At 45.5% G+C, this 19,147-nt stretch overlaps 5 protein-coding genes across 5 annotated transcripts; 1 reads left to right on the top strand and 4 right to left on the bottom strand.

Moving 5' to 3' along the window:
* Positions 1-78: 78 nt before the first annotated feature.
* Positions 79-3,165, bottom strand: si:ch1073-143l10.2 (uncharacterized protein LOC565165 homolog). Its single transcript, XM_062453631.1, has 7 exons — positions 2,755-3,165; positions 2,624-2,675; positions 2,405-2,489; positions 2,006-2,079; positions 1,557-1,808; positions 1,154-1,272; positions 79-767 (listed from the first exon to the last, which is right to left on the bottom strand). The coding sequence occupies exons 1-7, from the start codon at positions 2,840-2,842 to the stop codon at positions 700-702; spliced, it is 738 nt and encodes a 245-aa protein (XP_062309615.1). The 5' UTR covers positions 2,843-3,165; the 3' UTR covers positions 79-699.
* A 219-nt stretch (positions 3,166-3,384) lies between these two features.
* On the bottom strand, positions 3,385-5,802 carry rnasekb (ribonuclease, RNase K b). The gene is made up of 3 exons (XM_062452988.1): positions 5,559-5,802; positions 5,103-5,185; positions 3,385-4,329 (listed from the first exon to the last, which is right to left on the bottom strand). Exons 1-3 carry the CDS (start codon positions 5,634-5,636, stop codon positions 4,185-4,187), a joined length of 306 nt encoding a protein of 101 aa, XP_062308972.1. The 5' UTR covers positions 5,637-5,802; the 3' UTR covers positions 3,385-4,184.
* Positions 5,803-5,877: 75 nt separating this feature from the next.
* On the top strand, positions 5,878-9,116 carry c27h17orf49 (chromosome 27 C17orf49 homolog). Its single transcript, XM_062452987.1, has 6 exons — positions 5,878-6,224; positions 6,347-6,441; positions 6,627-6,728; positions 7,028-7,257; positions 7,524-7,628; positions 8,040-9,116. The coding sequence occupies exons 1-6, from the start codon at positions 6,204-6,206 to the stop codon at positions 8,102-8,104; spliced, it is 618 nt and encodes a 205-aa protein (XP_062308971.1). The 5' UTR covers positions 5,878-6,203; the 3' UTR covers positions 8,105-9,116.
* On the bottom strand, positions 8,660-15,667 carry LOC134013477 (P2R1A-PPP2R2A-interacting phosphatase regulator 1). Its single transcript, XM_062452986.1, has 9 exons — positions 14,915-15,667; positions 14,720-14,804; positions 14,402-14,458; positions 14,245-14,288; positions 13,741-13,795; positions 13,567-13,631; positions 13,392-13,444; positions 13,213-13,297; positions 8,660-12,623 (listed from the first exon to the last, which is right to left on the bottom strand). The coding sequence occupies exons 1-9, from the start codon at positions 15,013-15,015 to the stop codon at positions 12,506-12,508; spliced, it is 663 nt and encodes a 220-aa protein (XP_062308970.1). The 5' UTR covers positions 15,016-15,667; the 3' UTR covers positions 8,660-12,505.
* A 314-nt stretch (positions 15,668-15,981) lies between these two features.
* LOC134013884 (P2Y purinoceptor 3) lies at positions 15,982-18,866 on the bottom strand. The gene is made up of 2 exons (XM_062453645.1): positions 18,711-18,866; positions 15,982-17,757 (listed from the first exon to the last, which is right to left on the bottom strand). The coding sequence occupies exon 2, from the start codon at positions 17,623-17,625 to the stop codon at positions 16,165-16,167; it is 1,461 nt and encodes a 486-aa protein (XP_062309629.1). The 5' UTR covers positions 17,626-17,757; positions 18,711-18,866; the 3' UTR covers positions 15,982-16,164.
* Positions 18,867-19,147: the final 281 nt, after the last annotated feature.

Genomic DNA, 19,147 nt, shown 5'->3' with positions numbered 1-19,147 from the left:
GAGCATGTTTTTTGGGCGGTGCTGTGAACTATGAATTATGAACCTGTGATTCAGTTTGTATGATTTATTTTTTCCTCCGTGCATTTTGTGGGGTACTTATAAGCAACCATGCTAAGTGTGAATATATGAGTATATATATATATATAAGTGCCACCACTGAGCTGTGCAATGCCATCATGTCGACCGGCATTATATTACCATGATGGGATATAAACGAAGACATTTATGAATTATTACTGTATCATCTTTATGACCATGATTATTCTCATAATCGGTAAAGGAAAATGTATTGTTTGCCGTTGCATTTTTTTATTTCAAGATTTTTATTTTCTTTTTTAATAAAGGCTAAATAAACCTAAACGCTTATGTTTTTGTTTTAAAAAGAAATGATGGGGCCTGTTCCTTAACCCTAACTCTGCTTCTTCTGTGATCTTCTTTAGTCAAAAAGGTTTATTTTGTAACGCTACAAGATAAATAATAGGATCCTTTAGCGAGATTTAAAATGATCCTTTAGCGAGATTTAAACATCTAATAATTCCTTTACTTTATTCATGACAATCGTTAATCAATAAAATACATTTGCCCATAAGAAAGTGTTAAGCACAGTAAGGGGCAGGGTCAATGCAGATGAAGTCGGCCATGTTGAGTTGCAGTTCTTTTGAGTTGTAGTTCTTTATGACCCCTGGTGGCCCCGCCCCTTCAGCTGGGACTCCAGAGTGGTGATCCAGTGGACTCTGCTGTGTGGTCTCTGTCTACATCGGGACAGTCTGACAGACAAGGACACAAGAAGAAGACTTAGAAAGTCACTTCTAGGCAACCAGATCTGTTGGTTAATGTTCTTGTGGACAAAACATCTGGGTTACCCCCCCCCGAGGTCTCCCAAAACCAGAAGATATGCACTTTGAGTTATTAGGATGACTTGAGGTGAGATAATCCTTTCTGATTGAACTAATTCATCATCATGTTCGGCAGAGTGCGAATTATACAATGACAATCGGGGGGGTCAACTTCTCCAGGGCGTGCATCGACCCCCCCGACCTGTTGTTTTTACCTCTTTTGGGGGGGTCCAAGTCTTAATTAGGGGGTCAGACCCCCCCCCCCCAAACCCCCCCGTAATTTGCACCATGATGTTAGGGACCCTGAAATGTCTTACTTGGTGAGGCGGATGATGGTTCGGTTACACGGGCGCCAGGCTGAGTAGCAGGAGCTACGGTGTGTTTGCCCATCTCTCTGTGGAGATGTCTGTTCAGTCTCCGGCTGAAACGGTGCCACCTGGACATGATAACAATCACTCACTGACTACAATCGATCACTGACTGACTGACTGGATCATTGATGGTGATCATGACTCATCACTGATGGATCATTTGCTATGGAAACATTTTACATTAGAAACAAATGCTAAATATAAGTATCTGACCAGTGGTCTCAAGACTTCTGAACCCTACAGTGTGTGCTAGTGTATTTATTGTATATCGCCTTATCACACAAATGAGGGTGTAAATAGACAGTGGATATGACAACTGTTCAAAGGAGAGCCGTTAGTGCCTGGTCACCTGTCCTGCACGTCGTTATTCTTGTTAACCCTCTCTGCCTCCTCCCTCTTCTCCTCCATCCATCTCTCCAGCAGATCCTCCTTCTCTCTCCAGGCTCCTCCCAGCGCCTCCCTCAGCTCCCTCTGCTCCACCCGCAGCACCGCCAGCTCTTTTGCCTGGACTTCCACCGTGAACTCGGTATCTGACAGGTTGGCCTGCAAGGCGTTGGCACGTTTCGCCAGAGTAAGAGCTTCTTTGCGATAGCGAGACACTCTGAAAGAGCGTCAGGAAACCGTTATTGTGAATTCTTTATTTCAAATACAGGAACTGTTGGAAATGAGTACACAAGACATTTCAGTTGAATTAACTTTTGTGAGTTCAGAGAAGGCAAGCCAAAGGTATGAGTACAGAATCAATGTAACAAAAGGTTAAAAGTTCAAGGTATTGCAGAGTCCAGAAAACTCACTCACTGTGATTGCCAGTACAGGATTTCAGCCTCTTTCAGATACAAGACGGTCGTCAGATCAGACACCGTCTGGGAAAGCTGAAGACGGAGTCGGACAGAGGGAGGAAAAAGGTAAAAGTTAGGGAATCGGGCTAGTAATCAGAATGTCGCCGGTTCGATTCCCCGGCCGTGAAAAATGACGTTGTGTCCTTGGGCAAGGCACTTCACCCTACTTGCCTCGGGGGAATGTCCCTGTACTTACTGTAAGTCGCTCTGGATAAGAGCCTCTGCTAAATGACTAAATGTAATGTAAATGTAAAAGGAGGGGGAGGAGGAGAAAACTGGTGTGGGGATCTAGTCCAGATGTGCAAGGCTACAACTAAAATATCTGATGGAAACTAAGCAACGTGAACAACAAACTCACCTTTTCTTTCAAATGCTCGCTCTCTTTTAGCTGAAGTTGCACTCGTCTGGCGCATGCATCTGTTTGGCCGTCATCATCTTTGCAGCTATGGAAATCTAGATTAGATATCAAACCTACATGGTAGCTGAGACTTCACGTCTCCCGAATTGTTTTGTAGGCCTAATTCACTGCATAATGACGCAAAGACACACAGTTAATTTATTTAAGCTGTAGGTCTACCTGTCATTCCAGAATTCCTCTTGTAATTCAAGGCGCTCCGCAAAACAGGACACTGATGATGGACACAGTTTGAATCATGCAGAATACACTTTGACATGTTTGAGTAAGAGGTAATAGTTTAGGCATCTTACGTTTGTTGAATATACCGGCGAAAGGATCTTTTTGAGAACAGTCTCTTTGAAACAGTCGAGCTCGCACGTGACTTTTCCACAAATCCATGGCTTCTTGAGTTTGTTATTACTTCGTTTTGATTGTTGTCTTGTTCCACAGCTTGAAGTCACTTCAAATATTTACCCGGTTCTTTGCCTGCATTGCATTAAGGTGCCACCCAGCGATTGACTGCAATATGTAAACAACAAATGTTTCGCTTCTCAGAAGCGTTGCCTGTGTGATACAAGATTCCCAAGCTCCGGGCGATTGACTCGCTTTGTTTTAGGTGTTCTTCCGCACCCCGTTCCAGCTAGTTAAAGTGCTGAAACTTCCAATTAGTTAGTACACAACTACACATTGTTTTTCTACTTCAAAGTTGTCCTACCGAAACATTTCAGGAGCATGTATTTATATTAACTTAATTACGTGGTCAACTATCAGACTCGCAGGTGTATTTAACACATTGTATAAACATTGTCATTGTATGACTTTAAGGGGTGTTTTTTAGCTGATTAAAACGCAGCTGCGTTTCATATTCAGAGCTGTTCATATCTGTTATGCTCTGAGACGCCAGATCAGGCCTAGGATGAAAAAGCTCGCGTACATCAAACTGAACGGTTATTTCATTTTATTACAGGGAACATGAAACTGGATGGATTTCATTTCATCAGTATACCCACACATTTCAACCATAACACTCAGGTGACAGTGACACATGAAAATAAATAGCATTTAAAAATGATGTCCACACACATTAGTTTTTTGGAACTTTCCCATTGATGAAATAAATACTAAAAGCATGTTTTACAGCTCTAAATCCAACATTTACAAAACCACACACACCAAATTGTATATGAAAAACATTGCCTTCATCTTTTGTTAGTTAAGACAACCTTTTTAATAATTTACCTGACTACTGACTTACATATACTGACTTTGCTGTGATTACAGGCTTGGCTCACATTGAAACATAAAATAATTATGCTTCTTTTCTACAGTTGTAGTGGTTAATTACACCCTATCCAACAGACTTGTACACATGCAAAAATCTAACATTTGGTAAGACAGGACAACACAATTTAAAGTGTTTAATATACTCTATTGTCAAGGTTACCATCATGATAAGGGACAAAGTTTTTTCAGTCCAACTGAATAAATAGCTTTTATTTTACAAGGAATGAAGAAACGTCTAAAGTCAACAACACCAAAACAAATAACTTAAAATAGACCGAATGTTTCTACGCTAAAGTTACAAATAAATAACTTCTCAGCACATTGCTCCCCTTTCGGAACAGGGAAATGGTGCGGTGTCGGCACACGAAAAAACGTAATTATCTTTTCACTGGAAGGTGTGGAATCTCGGAGCAGTGGCCTGCCTGTTCCTCGGGGGGGATGGGGGGGACAAACGGACTTATGTCACCATGTATTCCTGGCGCTTGTTGAGTCGCACCTGACACAGGGACACCGCCCCAACCGCCACATAGATGCCGGCCGCGATGAAGCAGTTGATACCGACCTGGTTGTAGAGTCCATAGACGGTCTGTGGAGGGAACTTGCTGCGGAGAAACAGGTCAGGAGAAACACGGTTAGAGAACAGAGAAACTTTGAGCCGAAAGAATTTGATTGCAACATCCGGGATACCAAGGATAGGTAAGGCAATCAAGCCGGAATGCAATCAAACCATCTCACTTCTCCGAGAAGGGTCCAACTGCAGACCTCTCTCCTCAGGCCCCTGTAACCCAGGTGTAGCTGTAGGCAGTCATACATGCATAGGCCTACATGCAGATCACTCATACAATCACAGCCTGGGGTCTGAGGAGAGAGGTCCTATCTGAGGCAAGCAATACCTTGGTATCCCGGATGATGCAGTCTGAATTTTTTCGCCTCAGTTTTTTGGCTTTGAGTTTTTTCGCCTAGAGTTCTTTTGGCTTCGATTTTTTTCGCCAAGAATTCTTTTGCCTAGAATTCTTTTGCCTAGAATTCTTTTGCCTAGAATTTTCTTTTTGAATTTTGGGGATCTGAATTTTACTGTTCGAATTTGAGCAACCTGAATATCTGAAACTTGAATTTTTGGATCAGATTTTTTTTTCACACTGAAATAAATTCATATTCTATTTGAAAGCGGTGAATTCAAAACCAACACATTCGGTGGTGTTATAATTTTAATATTAAGTATTCAATGCCTTTTAAAATTCAAAACATTATGTCACTGATTTGCTTCCATAGGTTACTCCATGGTCATTTGCATAGCTGGAACATCTTCCATTTAGGTGCACCTTCAGTCATATTGACAGTACAGGTAATAGCTCTCCATCATCCCGTCACTTACTCGTTGCGTATGTCTTCCTCGGTGAAAGGAACATCCTCGATCAGCACGGCTGATTTCGCGCTGAAGAAGATCCCCAACATTAACTACAGTAACAGGGAACAGAAGATCCAGTAATTAGTAGGGCTCATTCACACTTTAAATAGATAAAGACGTTTGATGGACTAGATATTTGAGGACTTCCATGCCTCGTATTGACAGGTTGGTAACATTCATTTGGTGGTGGATGTCAGTCCATGTCTTATTGATGTTTTTATCATAACAAGATGTGCATTCAATTATAAAGACTACTTTACCAGTACCTAATCTCAGCCACATAAAGGGTGAATAGCTTATTAATTAGTTACTGGACTAATAACACCAGTCGGGCCTGCAAGATGCTCCAGACCATCTGCCTGGTAAAGATGCTAGCTAAATACCTCGTTAGCATCATCATAGCTAGCGGGTGCTAATCCTTACCAGCATGATTACTCCCCAAATGCTGATGACTATTCCACATGCGGCCATTTTCGGACCGCAGAATAAAAGCGACGGCATTGCTCTTGTTGTTATTTTTTATCCGAATGAAATGTCTGATTCTCTCGATTAAAATAGCTTCTATCGAAGTACGGGTGTCTTCCTAGCCTACAGCTCCATCAGCTGACTCTTCACCATCACCTCGGCAATTTCCGTACATTTCGGTAGTGTTCGTCCTCTGCAAGGGGACGACCAATGAAAATGTCAAAACTAAGCCCTGCCTCTTCCTCTCACAGTGGGCCAATGGCATTGAACTCTCAACGTCGCGCGTCATTTTCCTTTATTCTTGTAGTTTTACTCCCCACGCAATTTGTATTTATTTATATCGGTTATATTATATATAGGGTTTTTTTGCGTTCACCAGTTAACTTAAATACTCAAAGTCCAGTAGTAAGTTTTACCACGTCTATCGTCTTGACTGCTTTTAAACGCATAGACTTGCAATTGACCATGGTGGCTATTGTGGCTTAGCTACATGCTAGCTATCTTGGTTAATAGGTTGTTGTTGCTATTGTATGGTAAATTAGCAAGCGTTTACACCAGACAGTGCAAAGTATACACAACATATCTATTAGACAGCCGCACGAGATGACTTCTGCCTCAACCAAGGTAAGCCCTCAACCTAATGAGAATCGCTTAGTTAGATGTGCAAAGCGGTCCAGCGCCCTTTAGTTCAGTGGATGAATTGAATACGTGCCCATCTAATTTGTTTATGTTGATGGGCGTTACAGGTGGGAGAGATATTCTCTGCAGCGGGAGCTGCCTTCACGAAGCTGGGAGAACTAACCCTGCAGCTACACCCCGTGTCAGACTCAAGTCCCGCTGGGTGAGACGTCATGTCGGAAACCGAATCTAGGATAATTAAACAAGTGCAGCAGTATCTTATTGCCGACTATTTTTGTGGGGGTTTGTTGATTCAACAGTTTTTTATTTCCTCTGCTCACATTAATTGGTCTCCGATGTCCTGTCCTGTCCTCTCCTCTCTGTCCATATTCACCTCTCCACCCCCAGAGCCAAATGGACAGAGACCGAGATCGACATGTTGCGGTCGGCTGTGAGGCGCTTCGGTGATGACCTCAACAACATCAGCTCTGTTATCAAGGAGCGCACAGTGTAAGGACCCTACCCATCCTTCACCATAACACCCACATCTCCCTAGTCTTCTACCTCCCCAAAGAACTACTGCTTATCATCACACATTTGTTGATGGCTATAAAACGATCCTCTTTAAAAGAACAATGTTGCCAGAATTTATAGCATACAGATAGTATGTTATGTGTTTGTGAATAAGACTTTATATGCAATTAGAAGTGCTCAATATGTCCACTTTGTCGGAAATCACAGGATCTTATGGTATGCTAACTGTCCCCCCCCCCCCCGACACACACACACACACACACACACACACACAGGGCCCAGATAAAGACCACAGTGAAGAGGAAGATTTATGAAGACAGCAGGGTACCCCTATCTTCCGACTCCCCCAAAAAACCCACGAAGAAGACCACCATCACCATAGCAGCGGCACCTGCCCCCGTGGCCCCCACAGCGATCGCCGTGCCGACCTCGCAGGTTGTCGTGACAACGGGTCTTCAGAGCCCCTCTTCTTTACAGCCGGCCATTAAAAAACAGAAAACTGCAGGTATGATCCTCACTATCGAACAGCAACACACTCGACTGGAAAAGGAACATCTTACTGTTGTAACTTCATCACACATACCCTTAGTACAGGGACATTCTCCCCGAGGCAAGTAGGGTGAAGTGCAGGGTAATTTTGCACGGCCGGGATTCGAACCGGCAACCTTCAGATTACTAGCCCGATTCCCTAACCGCTCAGTCACCTGACTCCCTTGCTAATGTTTTTCTCTTGTTCGGTGTGTGTGTGCGGGGTTGTGTACGTGTATCTAGATGTGACGCTCAGCGCTCTTAATGACTCGGACGTAAACAGTGATCTGGTGGACATTGAGGGACTAGGCGACGGCTCCACCACCAAGAAGCTCAACTTCGATCAAGGTGAATAACAGATCTGGGTTCAGCAGGAGGATGTTTCACCTCTTCAAACTCTCCTTCACCTGCTAACCCCTCCACTACATGACTCATTCCACACAGCTTTTTTACTAAAATGTTCTGCTTGTTTGTTTTGTTTGATCCTCTGTCTTCTATATCTTTGCTGTTGTATTGTTTTATTTGTCTTCACACATGTACAGCGTCTTTGAGTATTTAGAAAAGTGCTATACAAAAATTTATTATTATTATTATGTGACTATAGAGAGAACCTGCTCACACATCCTGAATTTAGTTTAGCCGTTGCTTATGAAAGATGATGGGCCAAACTCATCTTAGTAGGCTGAGAGGGGCATATATGCGTACCCTATGATTACTGTGTACCCAAATTAATGATTGATTTGTGTTATTTTTTTACAGAGAGCCTCAATCTGGATTCTAGTCTCATCATGAACTCCAGTGACCTGCCTCTTCTTTCACGCTGACCTTTGACCTCGCTGCATTTATTCCAGAGCGATCGCAACCCTGCTTTCCATCCAGACACAGCAGACTACAGCTACTGACTTGTAGAGAATTTTATTTACATATTTTGGAGACAGATTTTTTAACAGATGGCTTTTCCCTCTCCCCAAGCTCTTGGTGCAACATTATTTTTGTTTATTATAAAAACAATTGAATCAGCTAATTATGAATATAGACGATCTCTAGTCAAACTTTAGTAAATAAAAAGATTAAAGGCCCTTGGTCTCTTTGTGTTTGTGTGAAGGTTGGACTGTTTGCCCTCCTGGGTCCTAAAACTCTTGATTTACATGACTACAATCATGTGAATGTAAAATATTACTTTTCTGAAATGCCATTGGTCAGAAATCGTCAGTAAAAAGTCACAGTAAGGGACACTTTTCAAATGATACACCTATTTTTATTAGAATTTTTTCATATACAATATATAATATTTATATATTTAAAAGGTATACATTGTTTCCACTAAAAATGAGACATATTTATCGTCAACTATACAGGCATGAGATACTCAGAGGGAATGAATGAATATAGTATTTTATTTCTCTCTCTTTTACAGTTCCATAAAAATACATCTCTTTTTGTTTCGAGACTTTTGTCGAAAAGCTATTTACAGTTTGAAGATACTTGTCTGAATGTTCTGGTAGATGTGCTTTTCAGTTCCCTTTCGCACCTCACTCTCCTTCGCGCCACAAACTCACTAATATATCCTCTACTTTCTCTTTCCTGTCTCTTGTTCCTGTCTCTCTTGGTTACCAGCTGGGAGACCAGGAAGTATGGCCTCAATAACACTGACATGTTTTTGGAGGAAGAAAAACAAGTCACATTCAATATTGTGGCCAGTCAAATTTTTCACGTGATATTTTAAAGAATTACAGGAAAAGCTATGGAAAAGAAAACAAAAGATTATAAATGACAATGCAGGTCAAGCGTGCCTGACTGAACACAACATTCTATGGTTGGTTGGAACAGAGACGGTCCTCATTCACTAACTACAAACGCTCTCTTACTTCCATCTCTTAGCTCTTATCTCCTAGGTCACTTCCTAGTTCCTTCTCTTAGGTCGTTTCCTACTTCTATCTCCTGGACAGTGCTCTTCCTCTACGACAGCACACCTGCAACCTGCTGAAGGCAGGAGAGGCCTGGAAGTCAACCGCAACAAACCTCAGCAGAACATGATCTCATCTCTATTTGGCTTCAGATCATCTCCAACTATAAAGTTTGTGTTGTGTTCCCCTGGAGGTTAACCACTACAAGGAGGGGTTTAGGGACATCCACGACCACCTAATGTTAATGCCTTATAAAAGCAAAGCGTAACTCACCGATCGATGTAAGGCTAACTTCACATGGAAGGGGATCAGATATGAGGTTGAGATCATTGTCTACTGATGTTGACTGCGATGACTCTGTAAGAACAGGCGCTCTCCATACTTAGGAAAGAGTAAGCAATACATGTGTCTGAATTAAAGCTACAGGCCATTAATGTCTGTACGACAACTTAAAATAAATCACTTGGGTTTGGCAACATATGTGGGTAGATCCCATATAAATCCGGGTCTGACTATTTCCTGGAGAGAAATGGAGCTCTGACAATGTTCAAAGTGAACATCACAACAATGGATATATTTATACGCTCACAGTAATTAATAAGCTACTTTTCCCCCCCATGTTGTTTTGTTTATAACAACTGATAGGGATACAAAACAAAACAAAAAAACATACACTTTATTTACATTCAAAACTGACTGATTGTCACTAGAGATAGGGAACATGAATTCATCAAACCCCTCCAGGAATTACTCTGACCCGAGCACAGATCTATCCACTTCTCAGTTACAGGAAAGCTAGACATTATAACCAGTTCCGAAATTAAGAAACAACCAAACAAAACAAACAAGCAATCGCATCGTCTTAAATTCGGGATATTAACCCATTCATGTAACAGCAATAATGATTAATAATATGAAACTAATACTGTGCAAAAATCATTAAATTGGAAGTTCAACATCCAGAAAATATTTTGGATTCTTTTTTTTGTTGGGCCGTTTCTGAACTTACCCAATTTATAATTCATTAATATTACAGAGTCACACTACTGTGATTGAAGTTTAGGTTTTTTTTCTGAATAAGACACTTCTCTTAAGCAGCTTATATAGACTTTGTACATCATTCACAAGTTGAAGGTCTGAAAGGAACAAGGACAGGTAGGGCAGCTTGTCTAAAACCACCCCATAGGTTACAGACAAAACATATATGATGCTCTATAATTCCTTAAACACAAAAGTATTTCATAAAATCTACAGAAGTCCTGAGAGTGAACGACCATGACAAGTTACAGAAAACAAAGGATGTTTAGATGTAATCTATGGGTAGATTTCTAGGTGTCTCTCCTTCCTGCCTCTCTCTCCTGAAGTACCCATACAGGAGTAAGGGTACACAAGACTCTACCAGGAGGACCAAAATCCTAATTTCTGGTCTTCATTTCTGGTCTTCAGGTCTGACAACATCAGTTCTCCGCAGAACAGATAAACACACACGCGTACACACACTCGCACACGCACACACACACGTGCACCCCCCGTGCACCCCCCAGTCACACCAGGAGCTTCCCTGGTGTGACTGAAACCGACGTCGGTCAGGAGAGAGACCACACCCCCAGGAGAGAGACCACACCCCCAGGAGAGAGACCACACGCCCAGGAGAGAGACCACACGCCCAGGAGAGAGACCACATGCCCAGGAGAGACCACACGCCAAGGAGAGAGACCACACACCCAGGAGAGAGACCACACGCCCAGGAGAGAGACCACACACCCAGGAGAGAGACCACACGCCCAGGAGAGAGACCACATGCCCAGGAGAGACCACACGCCCAGGAGAGAGACCACACACCCAGGAGAGAGACCACACACCCAGGAGAGAGACCACACGCCCAGGAGGGAAACCACACACGTGGACCCACGGTTCAGTCAGAGACACAAAGACCAGGAGAGACTGTATGGTCCCCTTAGTATATCTTTAAATATTATTAAAACACATCATCCAAAACCAACCCTTTAACTCCACCCTCTACGTGCTTCTGGAGCTCTGAGAAGATCCGATTGGAGCACCCCCAACATGGGAACAGCTAACGTGCTTTCCGATTGTCTGATTTGAAATGCTGATTGGATCTTGAAAAACGAATAGGTGGACCGGTGGACAAGATCTCTAGGTAGAGCTTCTGGGGTTGGTTTAGGACGAGGACATATCTGCTGTACAAACCCCAAGGGGGACAGATAATTGAGCGCCCTAGCAACCAGTGGCACTCACGTCTGGGTATCATATTAATGCACTATACACATATAAACACTGGCAGACCCACAGCAGACAGACCAAGGTTAGCGGGTCTTTGTGTCTGGCGTCTGAAAGGTTAACTTCTGGACGAAATGGAAGAACACTCACTGATATACTCGATCAGTGGCACACCTCTGGACGTCAAGAGCAACAAGATGGGGAGAACTTGATGACTTGATGTGTAGAAAAGAGCCCCTGCCTCAGCTCTCTGATGGAGGCTGGTGTCTCTGGTGTGCTTGTGGCAGGGCGAGAGCTTCAGCCCAGGGTGCAGTACGTGGAAGATCTCACAGTGAATCCATGACCTCACTTCCTGCGAGAGGTTCAGATCTCGCAATGCATCCATGACCTCACTTCCCGCGAGAGGTTCAGATCTCGCAGTGCATCCATGACCTCACTTCCCGCGAGAGGTTCAGATCTCGCAGTGCATCCATGACCTCACTTCCTGTGAGAAGTTCAGATGTCGAAGTGCATCCATGACCTCACTTCCTGCGTTGTTTTGTGCAACACTGCAGGTGTGAGATATCTTACAACAACCCCACATGCCGGCGACAAGGAAGTGCCGTTTGTCCAGAAGTTACTCGAACGCCAGCGGTTTGTTATTCCCGTCATCTCCTTGACAACGCTACACAACTCCTCCCTGCTTCCTGGCGAGGTGCTGCAGAGGAAGCCCTCTGATTGGGCGAAGCGGAGCTGCTTTTTTCTCTGTACAACTTCTACAATACGTCTTGATTACAACTCAAGATCCGATTGGTTCGTGCGATGCGAAAATCGGATTTGTTCCCCCGAGAGCTCTTGATAAGTCGAGCGCAAAAGGAAAACGCGATGTGCACCAACAGACGAAACTGGATGGAACCCAGAGTTCTGATTGGCTGGTTTCCGCTTCCTGTAGGCAGAATTTTACAGAACCCTGGGTTCTGATAGGCTTACTGGGGTTGCGTCCAATATGGACTTGGGACTCTGGAAGGTTGGTTGAAAGGGATGAGTGGCCCTGATTGGCTGGAGTCCCGGGCCTGTGGACCGTGATAGGCCGGTTGACTAGATGCCGGGATGGTGGGGAGTGAAGGAAGGGGGCGGGGACAGGGCCAGGGGGCTTCCCTGAGTACTCGCACACACGGACACGCCCCCAGATGGAGAGTCAGATGCCTGAGAAACACTAGTGGAGGAAACAACAGAGAGAGAGAGGAGGAGAGGAGGAGAGGAGAGAAGGAGAGGAGAGGAGAAGGAGAGAGAAGGAGAGGAGGAGAGGAGAGAAGGAGAGGAGAGAAGGAGAGGAGAGAGGAGAAGGAGAGGAGGAGAGGAGGAGAGAAGGAGAGGAGAGAAGGAGAGAGGAGAAGGAGAGAAGGAGAGGAGAGAGGAGAGGAGGACAGAAGCAGAAAGGAGAGAAGGAGAGGAGGAGAGAGGATAGAGAAGGAGAGGAGAGGAGAAAGAAGGAGAGGAGAAGGAGAGAGAAGGAGAGAGGAGAAGAGGAGAGAAGGAGAGAAGGAGAGAGGAGAGAGGATAGAGAAAGAGAGGAGAGAAGAGAAGGAGATAGAAGAGAGGAGAGAAGGAGAGAGAAGAGAGGAGAGAGAAGGAGGAGAGGAGAGGACAGGAGAGAAAAGGAGAGAGGAGAGACAAGAGAGGAGAGAGAAGGAGAGAGAAGGTGAGAGAGACGTTAACAGAAAGACGTTAACTCCATGTGTGCTCATCGTGTATGTGTGTGTGTGTGTGTATGTGTGTGTGTATGTCCTTTACGTAAAGCTCACCTGACTGTGTAACTGGTGCTGTGGGTAGGGTCTGTCACCCCGGCAATAAACAGTTTCTTGGGCGGGCCATCAGACTCCACCCCTCCTGTGGAACCGAGTTGGACAAGATGATATACCAAACACACACATACCTACAAATACACACGCACAAAACACACACACACACACACACTACATACCTTTCCTCTTCAGGGGTGTCAGTGAGGGCCATCTCACAGTGGAACTCTGTGGCCTTGTGGATTAGGAGACAAGGTTTGAGTGCGTATATAGGAATATAGGAGTTCAAGCAAAATTCCTCAACATTGCCGCTCCAAACAAGCGACACTGTGGAGGTAAACATCTACTCTGGTGTACCTGAACCTCCTCGTTGGACTGGGGGAGGAGTTAGGCGTGACGCCACTATCCTGCAAATGGAAGCCCTGGGAGAAACAGATGGAAAAAAAACAACAACAAATGGACATCCTTCCTCTTCTACTCTCACCCTCTTTTCCTGCGGGTGTTGCATAGCAACGGTGTGTGAAGACTCACCCCTGCGTGGTTGGGCCAATGACTGACAGGTGGGAGGGGCATCAGGTTGGAAGCGCTGCAGAAAAAACAGAGCGTTTAAGCCCAATTTATACTTAGGTCGCAGACACTTTTGAAAAGGTCGCCGAGAGAAATGACGTCACAGTCGAGACTTCTAACCGTCGCTTGGAAGTGTCGCCTACCAGGAGAAATTTCTACTGGCGCTGATGTCGTCACATAGTGAAAAATTAAAATGGTCAGTTTCTCCGATTGATCACCTAGGCTACAAAGCGTTAACAATGTAACCATAGCTATGAATGTAACGGTAAAATGATTCTGTTTACGTCACGCGAACCTTGAGCACAGGCGACTGTTTGCCGAAGTATAAATGCAGCAGCCTGAGCGACACTTTTTTTTTTCGTCAGCGACCATTTCAAAAGGTTCGGCGACCTAAGTATAAATTAAGCTTTAAGCTTCTGCATGCAGAGTGCGTCCGAGTGTGTGTGAGCATGTGTGTGTGTGTCTTACCTCAGTCTCTGCAGACTTCCCCTGAGTGTCATCTCCATGTTCTCCTAAAACAAATTAGGAGTTTAGGTGTGTGTCTTACACACACGCACACGCACACACACGACTCGTGATTCTGCCCAAGTAGGGCCAGAATATCCCTACATGCTCTCCACCTTACCTGCCTTTTGTGGTCTGGTCTCTCGCTTCCCAATGAGAACGGAGAGAGGGGAGTGGCCTACAGGAAGATAAGTTAATGTATTTTCTGCCTGACTCTATATCTACACAGAAGAACACAAATACCAGTTAAAGTGTCGACAAATAGAACTGAGTAAACCACACACACACAGGAGAGTAGAGGACAAATAATGCCCCGACAAACACTCACTCACTCTCACTCTCACACTCACTTCTCTCTCTCTCTCTCTCTCTCTCTCTCTCTCTCTCTCTCTCTCTCTCTCTCTCTCTCTCTCTCACACACTCTCACTCTCTCACCCACCCCAGAAGGGCAGCTGGGGTTGACTGACACACTGCTCCGTCGATACCGGGCTGAACTTGTTGGACTAAACACTGTCATGCCATCACTGTGGTATGGAAACAGATACCAATGAGACAAACGACAGCGACCTTTACAAAGCCGCCACAATGCAAGTTTAAAATACAACTTGACTGTTCAGGTGGATGTCTTACTTACCTGACACTGGTGATCATGGGGGCGCTGTTCGATCTACGAAGAGCACCGCCCCCGCTCCCAGCAGCTGCGCCGGCGCACTGGTCCACTTCCATTCGTTCCATTTCTATGCTCCTCGGCCCCCGGGAGAGCAGCGTGGGTAGCGGCCCTCTAAGCTGTCAGAGCAGGCGTCAGGCTTGACTCTAGCCCGGTGAAAGCCCGACCAGCAGGCCTCACTTCCAACCTACAGTTCCGAAACCAGAGCCGCTGACAGCGGGAAATATAACCGCTGCCGTTTGTTCTATCGCATTTTTGATAGATGAAACCAGACTTTGGAGACCTATCGCAAACCTTTCAAACAAATTAGTTGCTACGTAATGCCAACCTTTGGTGGTTGGACTAAAGTACTTTCCGTGAAACGCAAATCCTGTTGCCGTAAAATACAAATCCCCCAAATCCCCCCCAGAGACTGTAAACTCAGTGTTGATGGAATCTAAGCAATACTTTTAAGGTACATTAGGTTAGGAGCACCAGCAAGTGACGTGACTTTTTAGGATTAGCAAAATGGCTAACAATCTAGCCTTAGAATAAAAACGCATAGTACTGTACAAAGTCGCCTTTTGCAGTTCGCATACTTCATTTAAGTTGGCCGCTGTGTCCCCCTCAAAACCAGCAGAATCTTCGAACATTTGGGGCGTTCATCGAAATATAACTAATTGAAAGATTTTTACTACATAGTCCTTCAACAAATAGAGAGGTAGTTCGTCTACTGTGATTATAGTGCCTCGCACAGGTCACATCAAATATTACAGATAAGTGTAGGCCTATTGCAACATTGTTTGGTAGTAGGACTCCACTGGCAAAAATGTCCAAATGAAGTCCAAGAAATATTAGCATTTATTTGATTATTGAAACATTTTTCCAGGCTTTACGTTGGTGCGTAGGCCTATTTTAATATGTGTGTGAGAGAGAGAGAATGTGTGTGAGGTTTATAATTCAGGAAGATATTATGTGTGCATGACTGTGCAGTATTAACTAGTCAAAGGGACTTTTAGACACCTTCAACATTCAAGATAGATAATTCGGTAACTTTATTGGGTAGTACACTTTTATAACAACAACAACAACTGTATTTACTCAATTAATCTCAATCAAATCAATTAAAGTGCAACATCTCCCATACATAGACATCCAAGAAAACACATGTACATCAATAACTTCTGAGTAAATGGCTTTCATGCTCACGCCCCACCCCCCCCAGAAACAAAACACCCTCAGAACATAATCCTGGACGACTTGGATTCACTCTCCGCGTGCACCTGCCTTTCCTTCTTCTTCTCCTCCTCCACCTCCACCACCTCCTCCTCCCCGACCCCTTCCCTCTTCAGTATCCTCAGAGGCCACAGGGTGGCGCTGCGGTGGCGGCGGCTGCCGGCGCCGTCCGCGGGCCAGCAGCAAGGACCGCCCTGGTCCCCGGTCAGGAAGTAAAGGAGAGCGTTGAGCCAGGCGTTGCAGGCGGCCAACGGCCTGGTCACCTTGTAGCAGATGGAGATCATCTTCATGGTGTTGCACCCCCCAACCTGACCCCGCCGCAGTAGCAGGAAGAGGGTGCGCGTCACATGGAAGGGAAGGAAACACAGGGCGAACAGGAAGGTGATGGTCACGATGGTTTTGATGGACTTGCGACGCCTGCGTATGTAGTGGAAGTGTTGCGAGCTGGAGATGGAGACGGAAGTCCTCTCTCGGGCTCCCTCTGTGTCTCCCCCTCCCCCTCCTCCTCCTTCCTCCCGGCCCTCCTGGGAGCCGGGAGCGGAGCTCAGCGTCCGGAAGATCGTCCTGACTACCCGGGAGTAGCACCAGGCGATGATGGCGAAAGGCACGAAGAACCCCAGGAGGTGCAGCGTGATCCCGTACGGGACGTAGTCGGCAAAGTCCTTATCGATGGCGTCGTCCCAGCAGTTGACGTAAGCCTCGTTTAAACCATCCCCGCCCCCGCCACCGTCCTCCTTAGACTCGCTGCCGTTCTCCCCCAGGCCGGGCGTCCCCCCAGCCTCCACGCCGCCCGCCCTCACCACCAACCCCGTCTGGGCGAACCTGAAGATGGGGCAGGTGAGGATGAACACCATGATCCAGACCAGGGCGCAGGTCCCCTTCACGGCCCGCTTGCTCTCCAGGGTGATGGTCCTCATGGGGTGGCAGATGCCCAGGTAGCGGTGCACGGAGATGCAGGTGAGGAAGAAGATGGAGCAGTACAGGTTGAAGTAGAACAGGAAGCGGACCAGACGGCACATGAAGTCCCCGAACACCCAGTTGTCCCTCATCATGTAGCTGGCCACCAGGAAGGGCAGGGAGAGGCCGTACATCAGGTCCGTGGTTGCCAGGTTCACCATGTAGATCAGAGAGGTGTTCCAGCGCCGGGAGCCTCCGTTGCCGCGCCGACAGTCGCCGCGGCGCCAACAGGAGCGCAGCAGGACCACGGAGTTGAGCGTCAGGCTGAAGAGGAAGGTGAGAGAGTAGCAGACGGGGAGGAAGACGTACTTGTAGGACTCGTCGATGCTGCAGGAGGAGGGGGAGGGCGGGGGATAGGGGGAGGTGTTGGAGGAGGGGGAGGCAGAGGTGTAGTTGGCATTGCCTGGCCCTGCTGGGCCCAGCGGTGTGGCGTCGGAGGCCTGGCTTATCGTCATGCTTGGTGGATGTTTTCCCTTCTTGCGTAACGAGTCATGTTCCTCTGTCATCACACCTTACTCCGGGGGGAGATTGTTCCTGCTGGCTTATGTTCCTGTCATAGTTTCTCCGATCTCCAGGTGCGGTCTTCCAGTCAGCGTGTCATCCAAGTTTGCAGAGGGTCTGGGTTGGAGATGAACGTCCTGTTCGGGAGAAAGAAAACAAGTTTTTCAGTTGGAAAACACTGCTGGGGAATGTGCAGTTTTTTGCTGATCAAGAGTAATTTTCGGTCTGCTTGCCATTTAATCAGTAACAGAATCTTCCGGAAACTCTCCCATTCATTCATGTTCCATCTGCTGTGTTAGTGATCCACTTCTTCGACCATAGCTCAACCTTTCTGTAAAATTCACCCAACATGGAGCGTCTCTGCTACAGTACATTTACTGTGCTAATAGTTTTTCCATCCTATAGGCTACCGTGTATCCTGAACTAACATGTATGCGTGTGTGCGTCTGTGCATGCATGCATGCTCGTGTGAGTCACCAAACGTCATAAATTAAAGCTAAACCCGCTGGAAAATAACGTGTATGTTTATACGCAAGATCATCCCAGGAATGCTTGCGTTCTGCGTCTCCATCTCCTGTTTCGTCTCCCCCTGCTGTGGGGTCTTCGGACACCCCTTATTCAGTCACCACAGACAACACAGTGTCAGATCAACAGACAGGATCTCTTACCTCTGTGTCGGGTGATGGGTGTATTTCTAGATTGCCGGGTGTTGCAGCTAAAAGCGTCCTGAACCTGGGTCCCAAAGCCCCCTCTCTCTGACCTTCACTGCTTCTGTAAATAATTGATATCCATTCATTCAGACAGAACTGCAGAACGGAAACCCAATACAACCTGGTGCAGTCGCATTGACTTGGGTTAACTACATCTTGGAACAGATTAATCGAATTTGAGATCATTTTGTCAACCGTAGACTGAGGGGTATTGGAAAAGTACTCATCTTTCCCATCTGTGTGCATATCACAGTCAAGGCTGTCTTTTATTATATTGTAACAAAATAAATTATTTTATTCTGACTACTTTAATTCAGCTAAACTTGAAATAACCTGTGCACATTTGCATGAACATTTTGATGAAATACAAAACCACTTACCCGATTCTCTGGTAATAAAAGGCTGTTTTCCTTTGTCGTATTCAGAAAGCCTGATGTTCCTATGACATTAAACAGTCATTTTATCCCTTCTCGCAACAAAGCAGAACTACCGTTTGTGAAACATGCACTAACTTCTCTTTTAGTCACTGCCTCACAATATGTACCTCTTTACTGTCTCTCTTTTTGGTCTTTTTCCCAGCTGATGTTTAATTCTTCTGAGCACTGTTGTTCAACCTTCACTCTCCCTGTTTGTCTGGATCCTCTGTTATTGACCTCTCATTCATTAGTGCTGAGCAAGTCAGCGAAGGTACACTTTTGTATGGGCTCCCTCTCTCCCCTTCTCGCTCTCTCTCTCACACACACACACACACACACACACACACACACACACACACACACACACACACCTCTTACAGTCCTACTAACACACACGTGGG

The sequence above is a fragment of the Osmerus eperlanus genome, chromosome 27 (genome assembly GCF_963692335.1).
Source record: "Osmerus eperlanus chromosome 27, fOsmEpe2.1, whole genome shotgun sequence".
NCBI lineage: Eukaryota > Metazoa > Chordata > Actinopteri > Osmeriformes > Osmeridae > Osmerus > Osmerus eperlanus.
Note: the sequence above shows the minus strand (reverse complement) of the source record. Positions and strands in the feature narration are given on the sequence as shown.